This window comes from Centruroides vittatus, unplaced genomic scaffold (genome assembly GCF_030686945.1).
Source record: "Centruroides vittatus isolate TY-2023 unplaced genomic scaffold, ASM3068694v2 contig_452, whole genome shotgun sequence".
NCBI classification, from domain to species: Eukaryota; Metazoa; Arthropoda; class Arachnida; order Scorpiones; family Buthidae; genus Centruroides; species Centruroides vittatus.
Window position 1 is genome coordinate 2,026,485 of NW_027122248.1, and position 20,257 is coordinate 2,046,741.

The 20,257-nt window shown below is 29.7% G+C and overlaps 1 protein-coding gene across 1 annotated transcript in view; it reads right to left on the bottom strand.

The window, feature by feature from the left end:
- Positions 1-1,640: 1,640 nt before the first annotated feature.
- Positions 1,641-20,257, bottom strand: part of LOC136977204 (macoilin-1-like) — a 96,317-nt gene continuing 77,700 nt past the window's right edge. Inside the window, exons 8-12 of the mRNA XM_067272668.1 lie at positions 12,830-12,988; positions 10,755-10,934; positions 8,388-8,508; positions 5,757-5,931; positions 1,641-2,990 (exon numbers count right to left, since the gene is read on the bottom strand). Coding sequence (XP_067128769.1) covers positions 2,749-2,990; positions 5,757-5,931; positions 8,388-8,508; positions 10,755-10,934; positions 12,830-12,988 — 877 coding nt within the window. The 3' untranslated portion in view covers positions 1,641-2,748. The remainder of the gene's footprint in view (positions 2,991-5,756; positions 5,932-8,387; positions 8,509-10,754; positions 10,935-12,829; positions 12,989-20,257) is intronic.

A 20,257-nucleotide genomic window follows, 5' to 3' on the forward strand; every position in this document is an offset into this window, starting at 1 on the left:
TCAATGCTCTCAAAAAAGCAAAATGTACCCGAAAAGTACAAATGTACTAGGAACGGCAGCACTGGCAGTGTTGCCGTTCCTAGTACATTTGTACTTTTCGAGTACATTTGTGCATAAGTTATCTTCTAATTAATTGTTACATATTCAGAGAATTTAAGAATTGAAAGAAAGAATAAATCATGCCGATGAAGATAAAACGGATGATTGTTATAAATTTTCAATTGAATATCTTTCAACAATGTGCAGCAATTGTCTGAATTTCTTCAGAGCAATTCTGAACGAACTTTTATCTGGAATCAATCTATCGAAATTACTGCAACTGTCGTCGTATCTATTAATTTCAAAAACCCTGATAATAGTCAAATCTTTGCGACAACAAATTAAACAAACTATTTACACAACAAAAATTAAGGAAGCAAATTCTGAAATAGAAAAAAATAATTCTATATATAAATTAATTAAATAAAGCACAACACCGGTAACCTAACTCGAATGACTCAAAATCCTGTTAATCTTTTTGTTTGAGGTTCTTCAATTTAGTACCACGCTTGATTTAATGCCGCCTTAGGAGGAAAAATTGTAATCCTAAATCAAAATCTGACTAAATACCTGTGAATATTTTTGTATGACAATATTACTAGGCAAATTGATAAATTTTAATCTCTTGAATTAGTCTTTCGTCGGGGTTCACGGGAGTTTGCCAATGTAAATTTCCACGAATTATCTACGTCGTCGTCAAAATTTTGTGTCCTAATATTGTTGAACTTATTCTGTACTTACGGTGAAACTATTAAGTTTGTAACATAGCAATAATACAAAATTCTTCGTACAGTCGATGTGAAAAGTAGATCCTCGTCTAGTGCTAATTGGTGTGAAGACAATTCAGTCAAATTTGGCGTAACACTTAACCCGAACTATATCAATTAAATATCAATGCTAACTTAGACATATGCTTTGGAATCATTCCACACTACTAAGTCGTCATTAAAACTGTTAGAAGTTACTGTAATAATATTATCATCAGTTGTCAAATGTTATTAGAATTAATAAGTACGAGTGTAAATTAAAAATTTGTTATAAAAGTTTATTTATCGTAGAGTTTTGTTTATAGTTACCATCTTCAATATGCATTTTTAAACTATTAGTTACTATTAGTTGCATTATCGGCCTTAAGAAACATTTTTAAATGTTATATTATTGGCTCACAACACAATAGTCTAAATTTCTGGAATGCCTTCAATTATGTGCTAGTCATTGTTAAAGAGGATACTGCGAAAAATAGCAGGCAAACAATACTGGATGAATTTCCATTAATTATGATAATTAACAAATTTTTACACACTTTTTGTTTTAATGTGTCCAACATGAAACCAGAATTCTCACTAATTATAGATTATAACCAACTGATAACTGCTTAATGTTATCAGTTGGTTATTGTCAGTACAGGCAAATGAAGTGATAGCAATGAGTAGATTCTATTTTGTATAAAATAATAAAAAAAAGTTATTCAAATATTTTATGTATTAAATAATTTTTTGTGATTCTAGACTAATTTTGAATTTATTAATCATTCATACATTTCTTTCAAGTATTTAAAAAGAGCATCACGAATTTAAAAAAATTCAAATAACGACAACACATTTAATGAAAGACTTAGTCTTTATTCTTTCTGTCGAGTCTAGAGAGCGCCAGTGCACAGAAATGGGACACTACATTCAGTTCCCCTTCTTTCCACCCCTGCTGTTGCAACATGGACAATCCATGGAGAATTGTTTGGCAAATCAGCAGAAATTAAGGGGGAGAGGAGGCAACAAATTGGGAAAGCATTTAAACACTGGTAAAGTTTTTTTTTTTTTTGCACAATGTGACACAAAGCCAAGCACAGAACAATTTGCTTGAAATGGCGAATAAGAAAAATTGATTGCTTATGAAAGTTTCGCTACAACCTAAAGCCCAGTGAGAGCCAAATAGTGATGATTAAAAAAAAATTCCAGTGCCTGCAAAATTCTGCAGAGGATTTAAAAATGGGTGATAATTATCATAATAACTTAAATTCTGTACAATTACGTGTTCCTCGGAACTAAATCAATCTAATCAAGCAAACTTTGCCAAAATATTTGGTTATAAAAACCCTCACTGGGCATAGTAAACAATTGTATACACCAAACATGGAAAACTGGTGCAGTCATGTCTTATTTAATTATTATTTAAGCTATAAATGATATATAGAAAAACAAGTTGATGTGCTTGTGATTTACATTTTAAAAATTCTTGAGATCTTACAAATGTATATGCTTATTCATTTTTTTTTATAGATTTAATCCAGCAATAATAATAAAACACAGAGTACAAGCTTTGCTCAATTTTTCTTTGTTAATAAAAATCATATTATTAAAATTCTCTTTAAGGAATTTTAATTTTATTATAAAACATAATAAATTGAAGTATTTAAATGTTTTTATTTAAACAAAACAAAATAATTTATATTCTTTATGAATAGTCAATGTAATATTATTACAAATGATTATGAAAACATTTAAATATCTTACGTCTCTATACTACACTACAACAAATAGTCTTTGCACAAAGTCATATATATATATATATATACAGGTTTATCACAAGCACACTGATATTATACTTTTAAAAAAATATCAGATGATAAAGGCCAGTATAATAAATCAGAATGAAATAATAAGTCATTACTGCACCAGTTTTCTACCATATTCTTATTGAGAAAGTATCTATTCACATGTCTGATGGTACCACTTTGGGTGTGTAGACAGAAGCATTTGGATCCAATGTTGATTTTGTGACTTTTTCCTCGGTGTGAAACTTAGGACTGTAAAGGAGTGAAGAAACGATTCCTGAAGCAAGAGTAATAGCAGGTGGTGGGTAATTATTGGTGCTTGTTACGGGCATAACGGCCATAACTTCTGCTATTTTCGACTTGAGTTCATCAATTTCTTTATCCTTCTGAACTATCATTGCTAAATTAAAGTTTAAACAAAAAAATATTTTTAATAACTTACAAAATACAATAAAAATAAATATTAATAATCTAAAAATATATACACATACAGACTATATACATGTATAATATATAAGGGTTGATTGGTAATTATAGGTCTCAATTTTTGTAAAATTAGTTTAGGAAGAGAAAGAATAACATGGCTAGTTTTAAAACACAGTAAAAATAGTTTATTTTAATTATAATCACCAGTTAGATTGACAAATTTTTCCAAGTATTTTTGCATTTCATGCAAGAAAAACCTTTGACTTTTCCTTGATCCATTTTTATACAACTGTTTAAACTTTAACATAGACTCTTCAATATCTCTTCAACTTTGGGAACAACCAGAAGTCTGAAAATTTGTGCCAGATCAGGAAAATGAGGAATAATCTGTAACTTCATGTCTGTAAGCATCTTGCCATTTTCTTACTGTACAGTAGTCTTGCATTATCATAGCACATGAAAAAAATAGTTCTTTCTGATATTACTGTGCAAATATATCTCTTGCCACAGTTTTCAAACTTTTATGAATTCCAACAGACAAAAACTTTTAAACATGAAACTTTCATCACTGATTGCTGCTTTGTATGAAAAGTTTAAACATAAACTTGTTTAACTCCTAACTGTTATACAATAATACAGCATATGGAACTGAGACTGCAGAAAAATACATAAGACATTTGTGGCTATTAAATGGTGGCAGTCATATGCTTCTATTTTTGCATTTCACAGAACACTGAGTAGGAGACCTTATTTTTTAAATCAACCCTGTACATAAGAGAAAGAAAGTCAAAATGAACCAAACTTTTGGAAAAGGAATACATAGATGGTCACTATACAAGAATGCCAGCACCACCCAACTATCAACCAAAACAAGCTTCTCCTTAGCTACATACTTTGGCCAGCATCTATACCATTTGTCAAAGTAGTCACAGAAGTAATTTTTTTGTGATGTCTTTAAATACTTGTTGGTACAGCTTCCACCCACTCATTTGCACTCCTAAAATAAAATAGAAATTGAAGGGTTGCAAGTTTCAGTTGGCAACTTCCATCCTATTTCCAACTGAAACCTGCAACTGTTCAATCTCTTTCATTTTAGGAAACAAATAAAATTTTGTGGGGCATGATTGGGAAAATAAGAAGATTAAAGAACAAACTGTTATACACCTCTTAGTCATATATTTTTTGAACAGGAACTACTGATGCACAGCAACATGATGAAGGACCCAGTTCTCCCTCTTGAATATACCTTTCTTTAATGACAGTTTGACTCCCAGGAAAAAAATTTGGGGTACGAAATCATGAATATCTGCCACTAATATCACTTCCCCTTTTGATTTATTAATCTGAATTTTTTTCTATTATGTGATTTCCATATCAGATACATTTGATCTGGAAATTAGGAAGGAAATTATGTTTTATCACCAGTGATTGTTCTATTCATTATGTGAGGATCCTGGTCAACATTGTCTACCAACTTTCCAATCACCAGTGTGTAAACTTCATAGAGTTTGTCTAAATAAATTCCTTGGAACAACAAAGATGTACGAAATTTAGAAAAATTCCCAAAATGTTTGCCAAATGTCAATAGTTTTCCTGCAATCTTGTTTGATCTCTTTTCTCATCTCATCATTCCTTATTTTGTCTGGTCTTCCAGAATAGAGATTACCTTTGAGTCCCAACTGCTTTTAAACTGCATTTGTCATTCATACACACGTTTGACACATGGTTTGATAAATATTTCATGTAGCATGTCAAAAGTTCCTGAAAATTTTACAAAATTTCAAACAAAATTTGATGTTTACTTGCTGCTCTACGTGCATCATTTCTTATCTATCAACTTTAACATTGCTATGCAAATTCAGTCTTAATGTTAATGACAAAGATAATGATACAAACATTAATGATTGTTATACAACTATGGACTTGATTTACAGGAAACTGACACACTAATCTTTCACAATCACACACAACGTAAAAATCAAAAAATTTGGTTCAAATTTGACTCTAGTATATATTTTAAAAATTATTTCAATATTTTGATAAAGCAAGAAATATTTGGACTTAAAAAATTTACTTATTTAGAATATATAAAAATGAATGTAGATTTCTGACCTATTCAATAATATAAATTGTAATGGCAAACATTCCTATTATGTGAAATTATTTATAAACACTTTTAGAAACATTCTTTCAACCTTAATTTTTTGAAATAATAAAAGTTTTTTATTTTGTGAAATAATTTATTTTATCCATTTTCTTCAACAATATTTTGTTGCTTTTTAGTTTAAGAATATCAAAATTCATAAACAAAACTATAGTATTTTGTTCAGCCTGATTTGCTATCATTGCTCTATTACAAATTGAATAATTTAAAAATATTTCACTATCTTGAAGATATTAGTTCATATATTATCCTAGGATGTTACAACTTAATTTCAGTCAAATTTTGAAGAAACTATGTTTAATATTAAGCATTTCTATTTAATTATATCATAATAATGTTTAATTTATGTAATTTACTATTGTATTTTACAATAAATTTTAGAATAATACAAGGAATGACTAAAAACAATCTTTTGAAATCAGAAACTCAAAAATATATTTATTGAAAAATTTAAATTTTTTATCGAAATTTATTTAGAAAAGTTTTAATGTAATTTTCATTTATTATTATTTAATTTTATCATCTCTAAATAGGAACAAAAATAATACACAAAAAAGTTTTTTGATTATAACCAACCTTGGGTTATCTCCAACTGTCTCTTTGCCTCTCCCAATGCAGAAAATAAATCGAGTTTAAGACGGGTTTCAGCACTGAGATTGGTTTCTAAATGAGTATTTTTATCCTGCATGGCAGATAGTGCTGACATCAGCACTTCAGTGTCCCCATGAGAATCTTTGTACTGACGTAGTGACTATAAAGAAACAAATCATTTTTATTTTAATAATAATAATGACAACAAAGTATTCTGCATTCAAATTGCTAACTCTTAAATTAGAATTTATTTTTAATTGCTAAATGTATTTCTTACCACAAGTCAATCAGATAAAGTTGTTATGCAAATCTTACGTATATAACTTTCAGTTATAATAATTTAGTAGTTAATATATATATATATATGTAGGTAACCCTCATACAACATGGCACTTCAACACTGTTTCATTCTAACATGGTTCAAAAATTTGAGAAATCCTCTGTACGAAATTTCACAACTTTTAAGTGCAAACTCTGTTATTTGATATTGATTTATTCAAGTAAGAATATGTGTTGTCTCAAATTTGCCCACAGATTTTAGAATATCAAAATTTTCAATTCGTTTTGTGTTTTTCATCGAGTTTACGTTAATGAAAACTGATAGTGCAATTTGTTTCTTCCGCTTTCCTATTAACTGGGTGTCATTGTCGTTGTTTTCAGACTTTAGCCCTTAAGACTGTCACTGTGTTTTCCTTTTATAGATTAATCTTCATATTTAGTAAAGTTTATTTTAACATTTTAAGTAAGTATTACTACACTTTTTTTTAACCATAGGTAACTAATCATTTGTAAAAATGACAAACAAATACAGTGGTATCTCAGTACTCAAACTGTTCCTAGCTCCAACAATTCAGTATTCCAATGCAAATTCTGGAAAATAAAATGCTCGGTCCTCTATTGAACAAACTTGAACTACTAGAACAAATTTTCGATTATTAACATATTTTTACTTTTTATTTTGTCATACATAAAAGATTTTTATGGTAAAAATAAAAAATATGAAGACATTGCTGATATTTCAGATCACGATCAACAAAAAAGCTCAGAAGACAACAATAACAAACAAGGGCATTTTCTTTTTACTTTGTAAAAAGAAAATGCCATTGTTTAACTAAAATTAATATTAACATCTAATACAGTACTTTTAATTATGATTGTTAGTTAATTATTGATTGGAAATAAATTATCAATTGCTTCAATATTTCCCTTAGTAACAAAAAACAATAGTATACTTTTGCTAACTTCTTGGAACCTAACCCTATGTTTTGCATTAGTTCTTTGTTTTGTATAGCATGGATTCGTATAACACAACACTTTTTTGGAACGTAACTACAGTGTTATACGAGGGATACCTGTAATTAATTTGGTTTATTTTTGTATTCACTACAATTTCAATAATAAATAATTTCAATATACAGATATACGTGGTACGATCCAAAAGTTCGGAAACTGCCGTAATCTATGATAACAAAAGCACGTATTTGAAGTTACAGCATATGAAATGGATTCTACCAAACCAACCTCTATGTGTTCAGGTTAATTTCACCCATGTCATGTGATTAAACCGCAAGCGCTACTGTTTTTTTCCGGAGATAGTTACCTTTGTTCTGTGACATAATAAAAGCGGAGTTTCAAGAACAACCTCCAACATTTTGACTTTGCCATGGTAGAATCGCCGTACACCTTTCTTAGCAATTTTAAAGCCTCCGTAGATGTTTTACCTAAACGCTGACAAAATTAAGAGGTTGTTCTTGAAACTCCACTTTTATTACATCGCAGAACAAAGATAACTATCTCCGGAAAAAACGGTAGCGCTTGCAGTTTAATCACATGACATGGGCGAAATTAACCTGAACACGTAGATTGTGGTTTGGTAGAATCCATTTCATACGCTGTAACTTCAAATACATGCTTTTGTTGTCATAGATTACTGCAGTCCCCGAACTTTTGGATCATATTACGTATATATTTAACACTTTTACATTATTACAATGCACTTAAACATACATACCTGAAGTATTATTTACAAATATAATTACTGATTACATTATATTTTGGTTTTGTTTTTTGAGATTTGTGATGGGAATGGGGCTATCTCAAACATCATCAGACTTATGCATGTCCTCAAGTTTCAGCTTTCTATCTTAATTAGGAGTGGATGAAATTTGAGTTGCAAGAAGTGAGGACACAATATAAAGCAAGTTAAATAAAAGTGTTAGTCACAATTATACTAAATAGTGCAAACATACCAAATAATGGCTAGCAAGTACATATACATACATAAAATCTAAAATGCAACCTACAAAAATTTATTTTAAAAAATTAGTATTATAAACTAGAAATATTTCATTATACAATAACTGTTTCTAAAGAATTTAGATATCTTGGAACTAGAGTAATAATATGAATTATAACAAATATCTCCATCATAAGAAGTTTTTGTAAAATTTTAAGCCTTTTTCAATAAATTTTACATTAGTTAAAGTAAATCCCATCTAAAAATTATTTAAAATTTTGAAATTATTAAAAATAATTAAATTTAAATAATAAAAATGACTAATACCATTTTACCTGTTGTTTTTAAGAAATCTAAAAAAAAAAAAAACTAACGTATACCTGAGCTTCTCTCTCCACTTGGTGAAGTTGCTCTTCTCGTAATTTCAGTTCACGGCGCATTTGCTTTATATCATTTTCCAAATCTCTCCGCCTCATTTTACAACTATCTGTACATTCTGTCCTATAGTTAAATAAATACATTAAAAAATTGAAATTTCTTAGAACCAATAATGAATGATTAATATTAACATTTCATTTACTTTGAAAAATTTTGAAGATGTAAGCAAAAATGTTTTTCTTTATGATTTTATTTCATTACAAAAATAAAAGTAACCATAAAATAAATTATTTCCAATAATTACTATCACATGCTAGATAATTGAAGAAAGAAAATGACTTCCAAGTAACTGTGACTTTTGGGTTATCCCAGTTCAAGTTAATCAGGTTCCACTGCATATGTTTTCATGCTTTTAGTGAATCTTTATATGTATAAATATGTATAAAGATATATATGAATTATGTGTTATAGATCATATAAACTACAGTTTATATGCAATATATTGTGCCACAGTTATTGAGCAAAATAAACTGGAAAAATAAACTTTGCAAGTTTATTTTTATTAAACTTTGCAAGACACTACACTAAACTTTTGAAGGTCTGTCTATAGAACAACTGTTCACAGTGCCTTACAAAGATTTGTCTTGGTTTCTGAGTTATTAATGGGAATGTCTCATCTCCTGCAGGTGATTTTCTTTATCACAAGGACCATCTTGTGCAAAGATCTGTCAGGAGCAGTGAACTTTAAAGTGCATTGCTCCTGACAAATGTTTGTAAGGCAATGAGAACCAATTATGTATCATAGAAATCTTCAAAATGCAGAAACCAAGTATTTCCAGACCGGTGTTGATATAAACCATTTTTATTGTCTACATATGAAGAAGTCATTTCCGAAACTATGCTCCGTATTTTTGAGACACCCTGTATGCATGTGCACGCGCGTGCGTGCACACACACACACACACACACACACACACACACACATAGAATCTACTTATTGTATTACAAGTTTGATTATAGTTATCATTATCTTCAGGTAAATGGACTAACACTTTTTTTTTTTATGCTATCAATCTCAACATGTGGCCAATACCCAGGCATGTAGAAAGGATTTTTTAAAGGGTAGGTTTAAAAAAAATATATCATAATGTAGTTTATTAATTTTACAATATAGATTATAGGCACTTTATTTTTTTTTACTTACTTTTTAATTCTTCTAAAATTGGTGTATAAACTCCCAAACCCCCTATATACACAGCTTTGCTGATACCATTCAATTGTTTTCAATCTTACCAGTAGTTTAAATGCTGATCATTTTAATTATTATTTGCTCACATTGTAGAAGTTTCAATTTTTGACATATCTTGCTTTAATTACATATCAGCCATTGTTAAAGCAGTAAGCTACTGTAAACCAATAGGCAAACAACACTGGATGTTCATTGTTTATTCATTTAATGTCTGAATCAATAAAATTGTTGTTTAATAACTCAAAAATGAGCTCTGTAGTCACAAAATGTAAGTTTTATTTTGAGATCAACCCAGATGACTCAAGATGGGTACATACAAAGGCATCACATACAAATCTACACAACATTCACTGGTGTTGTCCTTAAGATAACAAAAGGGGAAAAAAGAGAGTTTAAGACAGAAGAGGCTATATTTATGCCTCTTCTGTCATATATGAGCATAAGGGTTGCACATCTCCACCTGACAACAATAAGATCAAGAATGTGAATCTCAAGAAAAATAAAAATTTCCAATAATTATAGCCTTATTTACTTACCCTGTTTAACGTTTTATTACTATTTATAATTTAATTAGTACTTCATTCAATTTATTAAACATATATTAAGTTGTTTATAAAACAGTTTTATTATAACATGTGTTAGTGTTTAAGTTGTAATATTTACTATTTAGAAATCATATTGACAATCTATATAAATATTTCTTTAGTATTTTAATTCCTAAAGAAATATTTTATACCAAACTATTTTGAATCACATTTTCAGGAAAAAATTTTTCCTGAAAAATGTGAAATAAATTATGTTATATGCAAGCTCCAATCAATAATAAGATTATTATTATTATTATTATTATATTATTTACAGAAATATAAATATTAAAATTCACACCTTCCTCTCACTTTCCAGCATTCACTGATTAAGAACAAACATTTTTGGCTACCTTCAGTAGCTTGTGTCAGATTAAGCAGATTTTGTATCAAATGTCTATAGCAAGTTCAGTTTGGAATAACCTAAGTTATTCCAAACTTTGAAGGTGTGAATTTTAGTATTTTAGAAGATATATTTCTGTAAATTCTAAAGCTGGAACTATTTATTAAAATATTTAAATATGCTTTTTTTTTACCTTGCAGCTGCCATAGCAACTGCTCTTGCTGCAGCAGCTTCTTCAGCTTTCTTAGCTTTTCTTTCATTAGCCAACTGACCCTCTAACAAAGTTCTTAATTTTCTTTCATCTTGAAGTTTTTTTTCCAGCTGACTTATAGTAGCTTTATCTTGTTGTCTTGCAGTAACCAAATTATGTAATCTAAAAATATAAGAAAAAATTGATATTTTTATTTCAACTCAGCTTTATTTCTTTTCACAATGTATAACTTTATATTCTTTGTAAAGCTTTCGTAAAGGCCCAAAATATAGGTGGTCTGTTATATAATTTGCTTCTGACTTTAAATCTTTATCAAAACAAAACTAAAAGTAACTCTTCATGGAACATCTATAAAAAAAAAACAATACTTTCTTAAAAGACAGTTCATTTAACATTTTGATAATACAGATACAGATGACACATGCCATTAGTAAAATTCAAAACTCAAATTGCCATTGGAGGAGGAAAAACCACTTTCTAAATTTGGGATATAATTACTGAACAAGAATTTCCTGTAAAAAGATAGAAAGGAGAGAGAAAGTGTGATAATGTGAAGACCCGAATATAAGAATAACGAGATTTGATTTAATTTTTTTCTTTTATTTGCCAACCAATTTTTGAAAGTTAGGGTTAAATCAAACACAGAAACAAAAAACAGAAAAACACCTGACAAATTTTCTCATAAAAATTAATCATCAACCTTCGTTCCCACGGTAATACTTCCTTGTAGAAGATGAGTTAACTGTTGAAAAATAATTATATCATGTAATTCACCATTGGTCAAAAAAGGACTTTCACCCTTGATGTGCATCATGAAATCTCGAACCCAAGATCCCGAAATAAAAGGAAAACGAACGATGACGCAAAAAGAAAAAGTATTGACAATTGTCAAGTGAGTGTGTGAGTGCCGGGGAATATCGTCTCCCGCCGTTGAAGCCATCCATCTCATCTATCTTCAGTCAATTTGACTTTTATATTCTAACGAACTCTCATTCTTCGGCTTTATCAACAATTTCAGGATACTAAGGTATTTATCCTACTCGCAATGTTTTGTAAACTCTCTCTCTCTAGTCAATAGAGACGTGGTTCAATAATTCGATTTGATGATATAAATAATACTTCCAATTATGTTAATTGATGTATTTCATATCAATCCCAAAACAAACGGGTATTTTTATTTAACTATAGAAGAGTGTGCATTTCTTCCTCCATTATCATCATCCGGCATACCACGATTCCGAAAATAACACGTATCTATCTGCGAGAAATTTGATAGATTGGTGTCAGTTCCTGACGTGAACAGGATTCTACAATCCTCATCCGTAAATAAACATTGACCACTCAATCCCTAGTCATCCTTCTGACAAACGAGGTCGGACCTCAAGGTCTTGTGCCGTTAAGAGGTAGAGAAGGGAAGAATCATCTTCTATCTCCTACCCTCAGTTAACCTCACAATAACATGAAAAGGACCAAGAAGAACCAGATAGCATCAAGAAGTAAGAGAGTTTGACCAGCCATTGAACTGAGTACTCAGTTCAATGGCTGGTAAACACTGGTGTTCAACTCGCTTTATGCTTGCTTTACGACTCGCCCTGGGGTAAAATATCATGGTCACGTGATTAAAAGTAATAATGGCAAAGTTTTTTTATGCTAGTGGAGTCTCAGCCTTATACACTTCACTACATATACACAACATATTAGTAAACATCATGCATCTTTATATTTGTTACATTTAGATGTTATTTATTAAATTGTTATTTTACATTTGTTAAACTTACTGTATTCCATTATTTTGTATTTAATTAATTCCATAATGCTTGTAGTAATGTTCTGTATTCAAACGTGATGATGACTATTAATGTAGCTGAAAATATTTGTTTATTAAAAACTAATGCCGAATTTTAAAAATTTTATTCATTTATTTATTTTTATCTTATCCAGTTACTTACATTTTATTTAGATATAATCAATAATGTTATCAGAAACAAAAGTAACAAACTCACATTTGTAATTTCAAAAAGATTCTAATATTTAAAATAAACAATATAAAAACTTACTTGTTTTGTAAATTCTCATTATCTTGCTGTAACTGTGCAAATTCATTCTTAACTGAACGTTCACCAACAGTAAGGTTATGTATTTGTACTCTCAGTTCTTGTTCACATTGCCGACTTGCTTGTAAATCTGCCTTAAGTCGTTTAATATCTGATTCCAACCTTAAAATAGATAATTAAAATTCAGTTTGAATTTTGGTAACAAATACATGGTAACAAAAATGAATTCTTGTTACCATTTATTTTCAATTTGAAAACTACTTTATATACAGAAAATTCTTGACAACAAAATTAGAGGTGTATTATCTATTAATTAATGATTACACAAATATATTAATTACAATGTACACTTGCTAATCCTTAATAATCCAGCATCTCAATTATGTTTGTCTGTTATTCATATTTTTTAAATGTACACAGTAAACTTGTAACATTAACTAGGATCACATTTGTTGTTTTCAATGTCTATAAATTGATCTGAGTATCCAAAACCCCAGCTTAAGTCTATGGCAAAGTTTTCTCATGCCCTCAAGGATACAATCTGTTCAGAACTCCAAATATCCTACAACATTCACCAACCTGAACTTAATGTCCATACTAAATTTGGTCAAGATCGGTCAAGCCATTTTGGATAAGTTTATTTAAATCCAATAACATTTGTGTGTAATGAAATGAGCATTACTTGCTCACCTCAATAAAGAATTGAACTTACAATTACTGTATCATTGTACATAATTTCACAAAAAAATACAGCTCCAAAAGGAATAAGTACTAAAGGCAACAGGTCACATCATTCATTGCCTTTAGGCCTATATACACTCAGTAATTTGGCATTCCACTGTGCAACGAACAACCAGATTAGCAGCAGTCTAGTATATTTATAAATATAGTAGTAATTTTCTGATAATATTTTCTATTAATTAACATAAAATTTCTCCTCCAATAACTATACATTATTTGAAGAGGTTGGTTCAAGAGAAATATGTCTACAAATAGCTGGTTTTGAGTGACCAGTTATTTTGTTCCGTCCATGCATTCCCATCTATTCGACAATAGGAATATATTTAGTGTCTAATTGTGGGCTGTCACAAGCATTTAAAGTCAAATACTTTGTTGGCAGCAGTTTTTATTTTGATGTATCTTGAAACATAGAACCATGGACTCATATCCTTCCTGAACTGGCCTCTACATTTAATGTATTGAAGTTTGGAACTTATGAAGTTCCATATCAGTATGGTCATTCGGAATTTCAAAAATAAATACACACTTTAATTTCACAATTAATAGGATCTGCGTAAAAAATTTTCTATATACTAAAATATAATTTTATGGTAAATTAGTATTTAATATTTAATGCAGTATTACATTTAGAATAATAATGTATTTAGCTTGATTAATTAAAAAATCTCAAATGCTTTGAAATTTGACTTCATTTCCTATTTATACATAAAATAACTTCTGCCAAAATACAGTCAAACCTTGGTTTTTGAACAACTCACTTTTTAAACAATTCAGTTCACAAACAGAATTTCAAACTCATCACTGCATGGTTGCCAAACAAGCTAGTCAGCAAAAGAGACATACAGACAGTCAATTCCCTATATTTCCTATGTTATAGAAAGTTGACAGCCCAACCAATCAATGACAGAACCACCGATTCAGTAGGTAGTGGTGCCAAGATTGCCTCACGTTATTAGACGTCATGGCATAATGTTGCTATTTAAATTAGATTTCAGTGTGCATGCATGAAAGATACTAATTCCGATACTAATTACTAATGTTATAGAATTTAAATCAAATTAATTAATAAAAACAAAGTTAATTCATATTCACATAACATAAATGGCATCCAAATATTCATGTTTAATGGTGCTTCAGTCAAATTAAATAAATATTTATTATTAAATACATATTTTTTAAATTATTATTTCTCATTAGTACAAAATTTGCATTCAGCCTTATATTTAACAGTATTAATTAAATGCAAGAAGTTTTAATGAATATCTTTTAGAAAGGTGATGAATAATTAAAAAAAAAAAACAGATTAATCCATTTTATATTGTTTCTTATGGTAAAATTTGTTCAGGTTTTAAAACAACTTTTAGAAATGAATTATATTCAAAAATCAAGGTTTGACTGTATTACATTTATTTAAATTTAATCAATTTTCCACTCAAAACTATATATAACTAAGAAATTATTCCAAGTAATAATGGAATATTAATTATTAATTTTAAAACTTATTTTAAATTCAAAGTATTTCATTATTTTTATTGAAAAAATTCTATTTTTTTTTCTTGCAGTAACTTGGATTTTTTTTCCGTAATAACTCTTCTCACTCTGTTGGCACAAGACTTAAGTGGAACTTATTAAACCCTTAATGGATTTATTTCTTAAGTTCAATAAGTCACATTGAAACATCTATGTGGATGAGAAATGGGATCCAGTAAAATCTGGACCATATATCATATAAAAAGTTTTAAGGATGCAATCCAGACTTAAATTCAAATTCCTCATTATGGCACAGATATATGAGGATCATTCAAAAAGAAATGAGCCGGAGGCTGGAATGTGAAAACCGATAACAGAATTGTAATATCGTTACGTGTTTACTAAGAATGTGTGGTTCTGACAACAGCACAGAAGATCACAGCCTGCCACTAGAGGGTCACAGGTGCATATCATGTGACTACAAAGCTAGCAGAAGCACATGTCAATCGTCCACCGCAGTCAGTCATGTTTACAACACAACTGACCATGGGGGATGATTGACTCGGCAGTCCTGGGTAACAACTCCATCAACCAGCTGGACAATGTCATCAGTAATGCAGTGTGGTGTTCCTGACCATGCATCATCAGCTAATGACACCCACTTTTCCCTGAAGTGCTTGTGCCATGCCTTGACCATTGCAAGGGACATGCAGTGTTCACCGTACACTTGTGACACTCTTCGATGAATGTCCGTTCCCCCTACTCCTTTTGCTGTCAGAAAACGAACACCTCCTCTTTGCTCTTCTTTTGATGCCTCCATTTCACTGTTTCACTGTTTACAACACGACTGACCACGGTGGACGATTGACGCATGCTTCTGCTAGCTTTGTAGTCGTGTGGTATGCACCCGTGACCTAGTGGCGGGCTGTGATCTTCCGTGCTGTTGTCGGAACCACACATTCTTACACACGCAACGATATTACAATTCTGTCATCGGTTTTCATATTCTAGCCTCTGGCTCGTTTCTTTTTAAATAATCCTCATATATTAGCTGGCTAGAAACTATGCTTGATTTATAAATAGACATTTATACTCAAAAATATCCGTATTAAGTAGTAGTGAGATCATTCTCATTTAACTCGTTTGACTTTATGTATACAGAGATTCATTTTATAGATCTGTAAGGATTTTTAATTTCAGGTAACTTTTTAATAAATTTTCATCTTATAAAACAAGCTGTAAAAGAAGCATCATAACAATTCAACCACTGATCTAAATCATCCTACATATTGTTTTAGACTCTCATGTTATTGAAATATTTAAAGTAAAAAATTTTAAGTTAGACAAAATAGATCTATAATAGAAGACAACTAGAAGATAAGGTGTTAGAAGATTAGTCTTTCTAAGTTTATTCAAATCTACAGAAAGATAATTCTAAATTACATTGTTGATAAAATCCTTATCTTTATCTTACTTTAGCTGGAATATTTTAACTTTATCTAAAATTCATATCAAATTTAAATTCTTCTATATTCAAATATGCCTTAATAGAAAATATATTACATTTGATTCTTTTTGCAAATTGTCTGGAACTGATCTCAAGTTTTGGGAATGCCTAGTTCTGAAGGATGCAAGAGAACAAATGCACCTTGAATATTTATCATCTATCTGAAATGACCTCATACTGTTAAATAATCTCTCTAAATCTAAGTTACAATTGTTACAATTTGTTAGTTTCCTACAAGATTTCCATTTAGTAAATAAACTCTTTAATGGTGACTGTTATAGTAGAATTCTAATGATAAGCCTAATATCATATTTATAATCAAATGGTGTGTAGAATAAAAAGGAAAACTTTCTAAATGCTAGAAATGATAGCTTTAGAATGATACCTCTAGTGTTTTGAAAATGTGCCTAAGATATTGTTATTAAACAAGAATATAAAATACAAATAAATCTTACAGATGTTCAGGTCCATTTACATATTGTAATTTTTCCATTTAATTCATTATCAAAATTACATTTACTTATGTAATATTTTTATTTTTATGTACAATAAATGTAATTTTGATTTAAAAAATTTTTTAAAATATTACAGCTTATTCTCATCTAAGATAAAAATATGCCTTAACACTTAAATATATAGGTCATTAGGTGAAAATATGCCTTAACAAGAGGACAGTTCATTTTACTTTCCTGGCTGTTTTGTATACATAATAAGGGAAAGTATAGGAATTGTGTCAATTTTTTTATGCAGATAAGAATTACACCTCAATACAAAATTTCCTGCGAAAATTCAATATTCAAATATGTTCGGCCACTATTTTGCTGGAAATTTTGCATTGAAGTGTAATTCTTATCTGCATGTACAGTACAGTACATAGAAGCAAAAATACAAAATACCCTCCATGCAAACCTTTTTAGACTTTCAAAATTCTTTTCTGGCAGATATTTGAAAAAGTTTAACAAACTTTCTTCTTTAAATAGACTTTTATAAAAATCATTTGCTGCAAGATCTATTAATTCAGTTGACTTTTTAAAAACTAGTATGCTCTGAACTAGTTCAAATACTGACGAAAAACATATCAATGAAAACAAGCTATGCAACCAGATGAAAATGATTTAAGGACCATTTGGTCCACAAGCCTAAGCTGGAGACCCTTGGTGTAGACAATTAACTTTTGATTTAAAAAAAAATCCTCTGATAATACATTATAATCTCAACTATTGATCATTATGTACAGAATAAATTTAATTAAAAGTTAAGAAATGGTAATATAAGTCATCTGAGAAATGTATATAGATATTACTATTAACTTATACACAGTATTTTTTTAATACGAAATTTTTTATAATTTTAACCTTTTGTGAATATATAATTTTGAATTAATTACTACAGTATTATATTATTATGATAATACGTTTATTTTTATGCTTATCTGATATATGGTAAATTCAGTATATGATACATAACATACAAAAATTACATAAAATAATGAAAAAGCTTAAATCAGTAGAAGATTGTGTGTATTACTATTAATGAACTTTGGTTGTAAGTTTCTATCAGATTTCGTATATTAGTCGTTGTTCATATTCTCATTCTAAAGAAACCAAAAAAAGTTTGCAAATTTTTTTAATAACAATAAAAACGAATGACAACATTTTATGCAATCTATTAATAGATGATGCATCATTAGATAAATTTTGTTTTCCCAGAAACAGTCAGTAGTGATTAATATCGAAATAAAATTTATAACAATTTTAACAAAGAAGAATTATTTAACATACTTAATTGACTACAGAAGAATTAAAAAACATTTTAACATTATTTAATGTGAGTATTATTCGTGTAATATATATTTGCAATATTTACAAATATGTTAGAAATCAAATTTTGTTATAAACTGCAATCAAACATAAAATTTCAATTTTTTTTTTCTTGCGTAGACACAATGCAGTGACAGTTGATTTAAAACACTGGGCAAATCAACTGTCACTCCATTGTGTCTATGCAAGAAAGAAAACATAAAACACAGTTTCCTCAAGATAAAAATAAAATTTCAAGTAGAAATAATACCCAAGTATAAAACAGGCATAAAATTAATCACCAAAGTCTGGAAATTTGTGTCTAATGAATTACGTGTTCAATATGACTGCTGTTTTGCCTCACAGTCTCTTGGAAAACATGTTGTTATGTTGATGACTACTTTTCAACAAAAATCTTTACAGTACAACTGCACAATCTGGGCTTTGAGTTGCAATATTTTTTCTGATTGCCTTTGGTACATCCTCTCATTGAGGAAATCCCACAGGAAGGAGCCAAATGAATATGAAGATGTGAGTAGGCCACATTCTTCTGTCCTCATAAAATTCATGAAACCAATTTGACGTTGCATGAAGACCAGTTTTTATTAAGTACAAGGTACTTTATCCTGCATAGAGCATATCAACTTTGTGTGAAGTGGTAGACTCATTGGTCAACAGCTGAGGATGAAAATGTTTTGCAACATGTTCACATAACACTCTCTGATGATGATGAAATCAAAGAAAAATAGACCAATGATTCCATGGCCCAAAATTATCCACACACTTTGTCCCAGATTATTCAATGGCATTTCATTGTCTGGAATCAAATGTTTTGTTTTTTTCTACAATACAATTCACATGAAAGTAAGCCATGTGAATTGGCCTGTAAATCACATACTGTAAAGCATGGACTCTTCCTCAATTTCCTAAGATGCAACTAGCAGCATTCACTCCTTATCTCTCACTATAAGCTTATGCATCATTGTTGCTTTGTAAGGGTATAGTTAGAATCTGAATGTAAAATTTGTTTGAGATTCTCAACTCAGAAGAGATTATTCTTATTGATTTTCTGAGATTTCATGTCAAAGCCACTCATATTACTTCAATGTTTTCAGGTGATCAAAAAGTATCAGGAATGGGTTCAATGAAATGTAAGATTTGAATTTATTCATTCATCAAAATGTATTTTGTCTCCTTCAAAGTAATCCTCTCCCATAGCAATGCATTTTTGCCAATGTTTCTTTCCCATCTTCAAAACATACTTTAAAATCATTTTCATCAAACCCCTTCAGAACTCGCAGAAAATTTTGTTTTATGGCATCGATCAACTCAAAACAGTGACCACAAAGCAGAAATTTTTGTTGAGGAAACAGGAAAAAGTCACATGGTGCCATATCAGGTAAATAGGGAACCTTATTTGCTAAATTTTTGACCAAAAATTCACAAACAAAAAGAGCATCGTGAGCAGCTGTATTATTGTGGTGCAAAATCCATGAGTTTTCTTGCCATAAATCAGGTAATTTTCTTGCACTTGATGTAAAATACTTGAATAATATTCTTTGTTGACAGTTTTCCTAGTCAGAAGAAATTTGTGATGCACAACCCTACAAAAATCAAAGAAAACAGTTAACACAATCCTGATTTTTGACTGACTTTGACGTGGTCCTTTTGGTCTTGCTTCACCTTTTAAACACCATTCACTCGATTGTTAAGCTGTTTCAGTGTTAAAAGTGTAGATCCATGTTTCGTCACTGTCAATAATGTGTTTTAAGAACAATTTGCATTGAAAAAGCATTCCTTGGCCACTACGTTTTTGAAAAAATTAAACATTTTCAAGATGAATCAAGAAGCTAAATGCCACAAGCCCAAATGATCTTTTCAATTTGCTTGACAAGATCTAAACAATACTGGAGT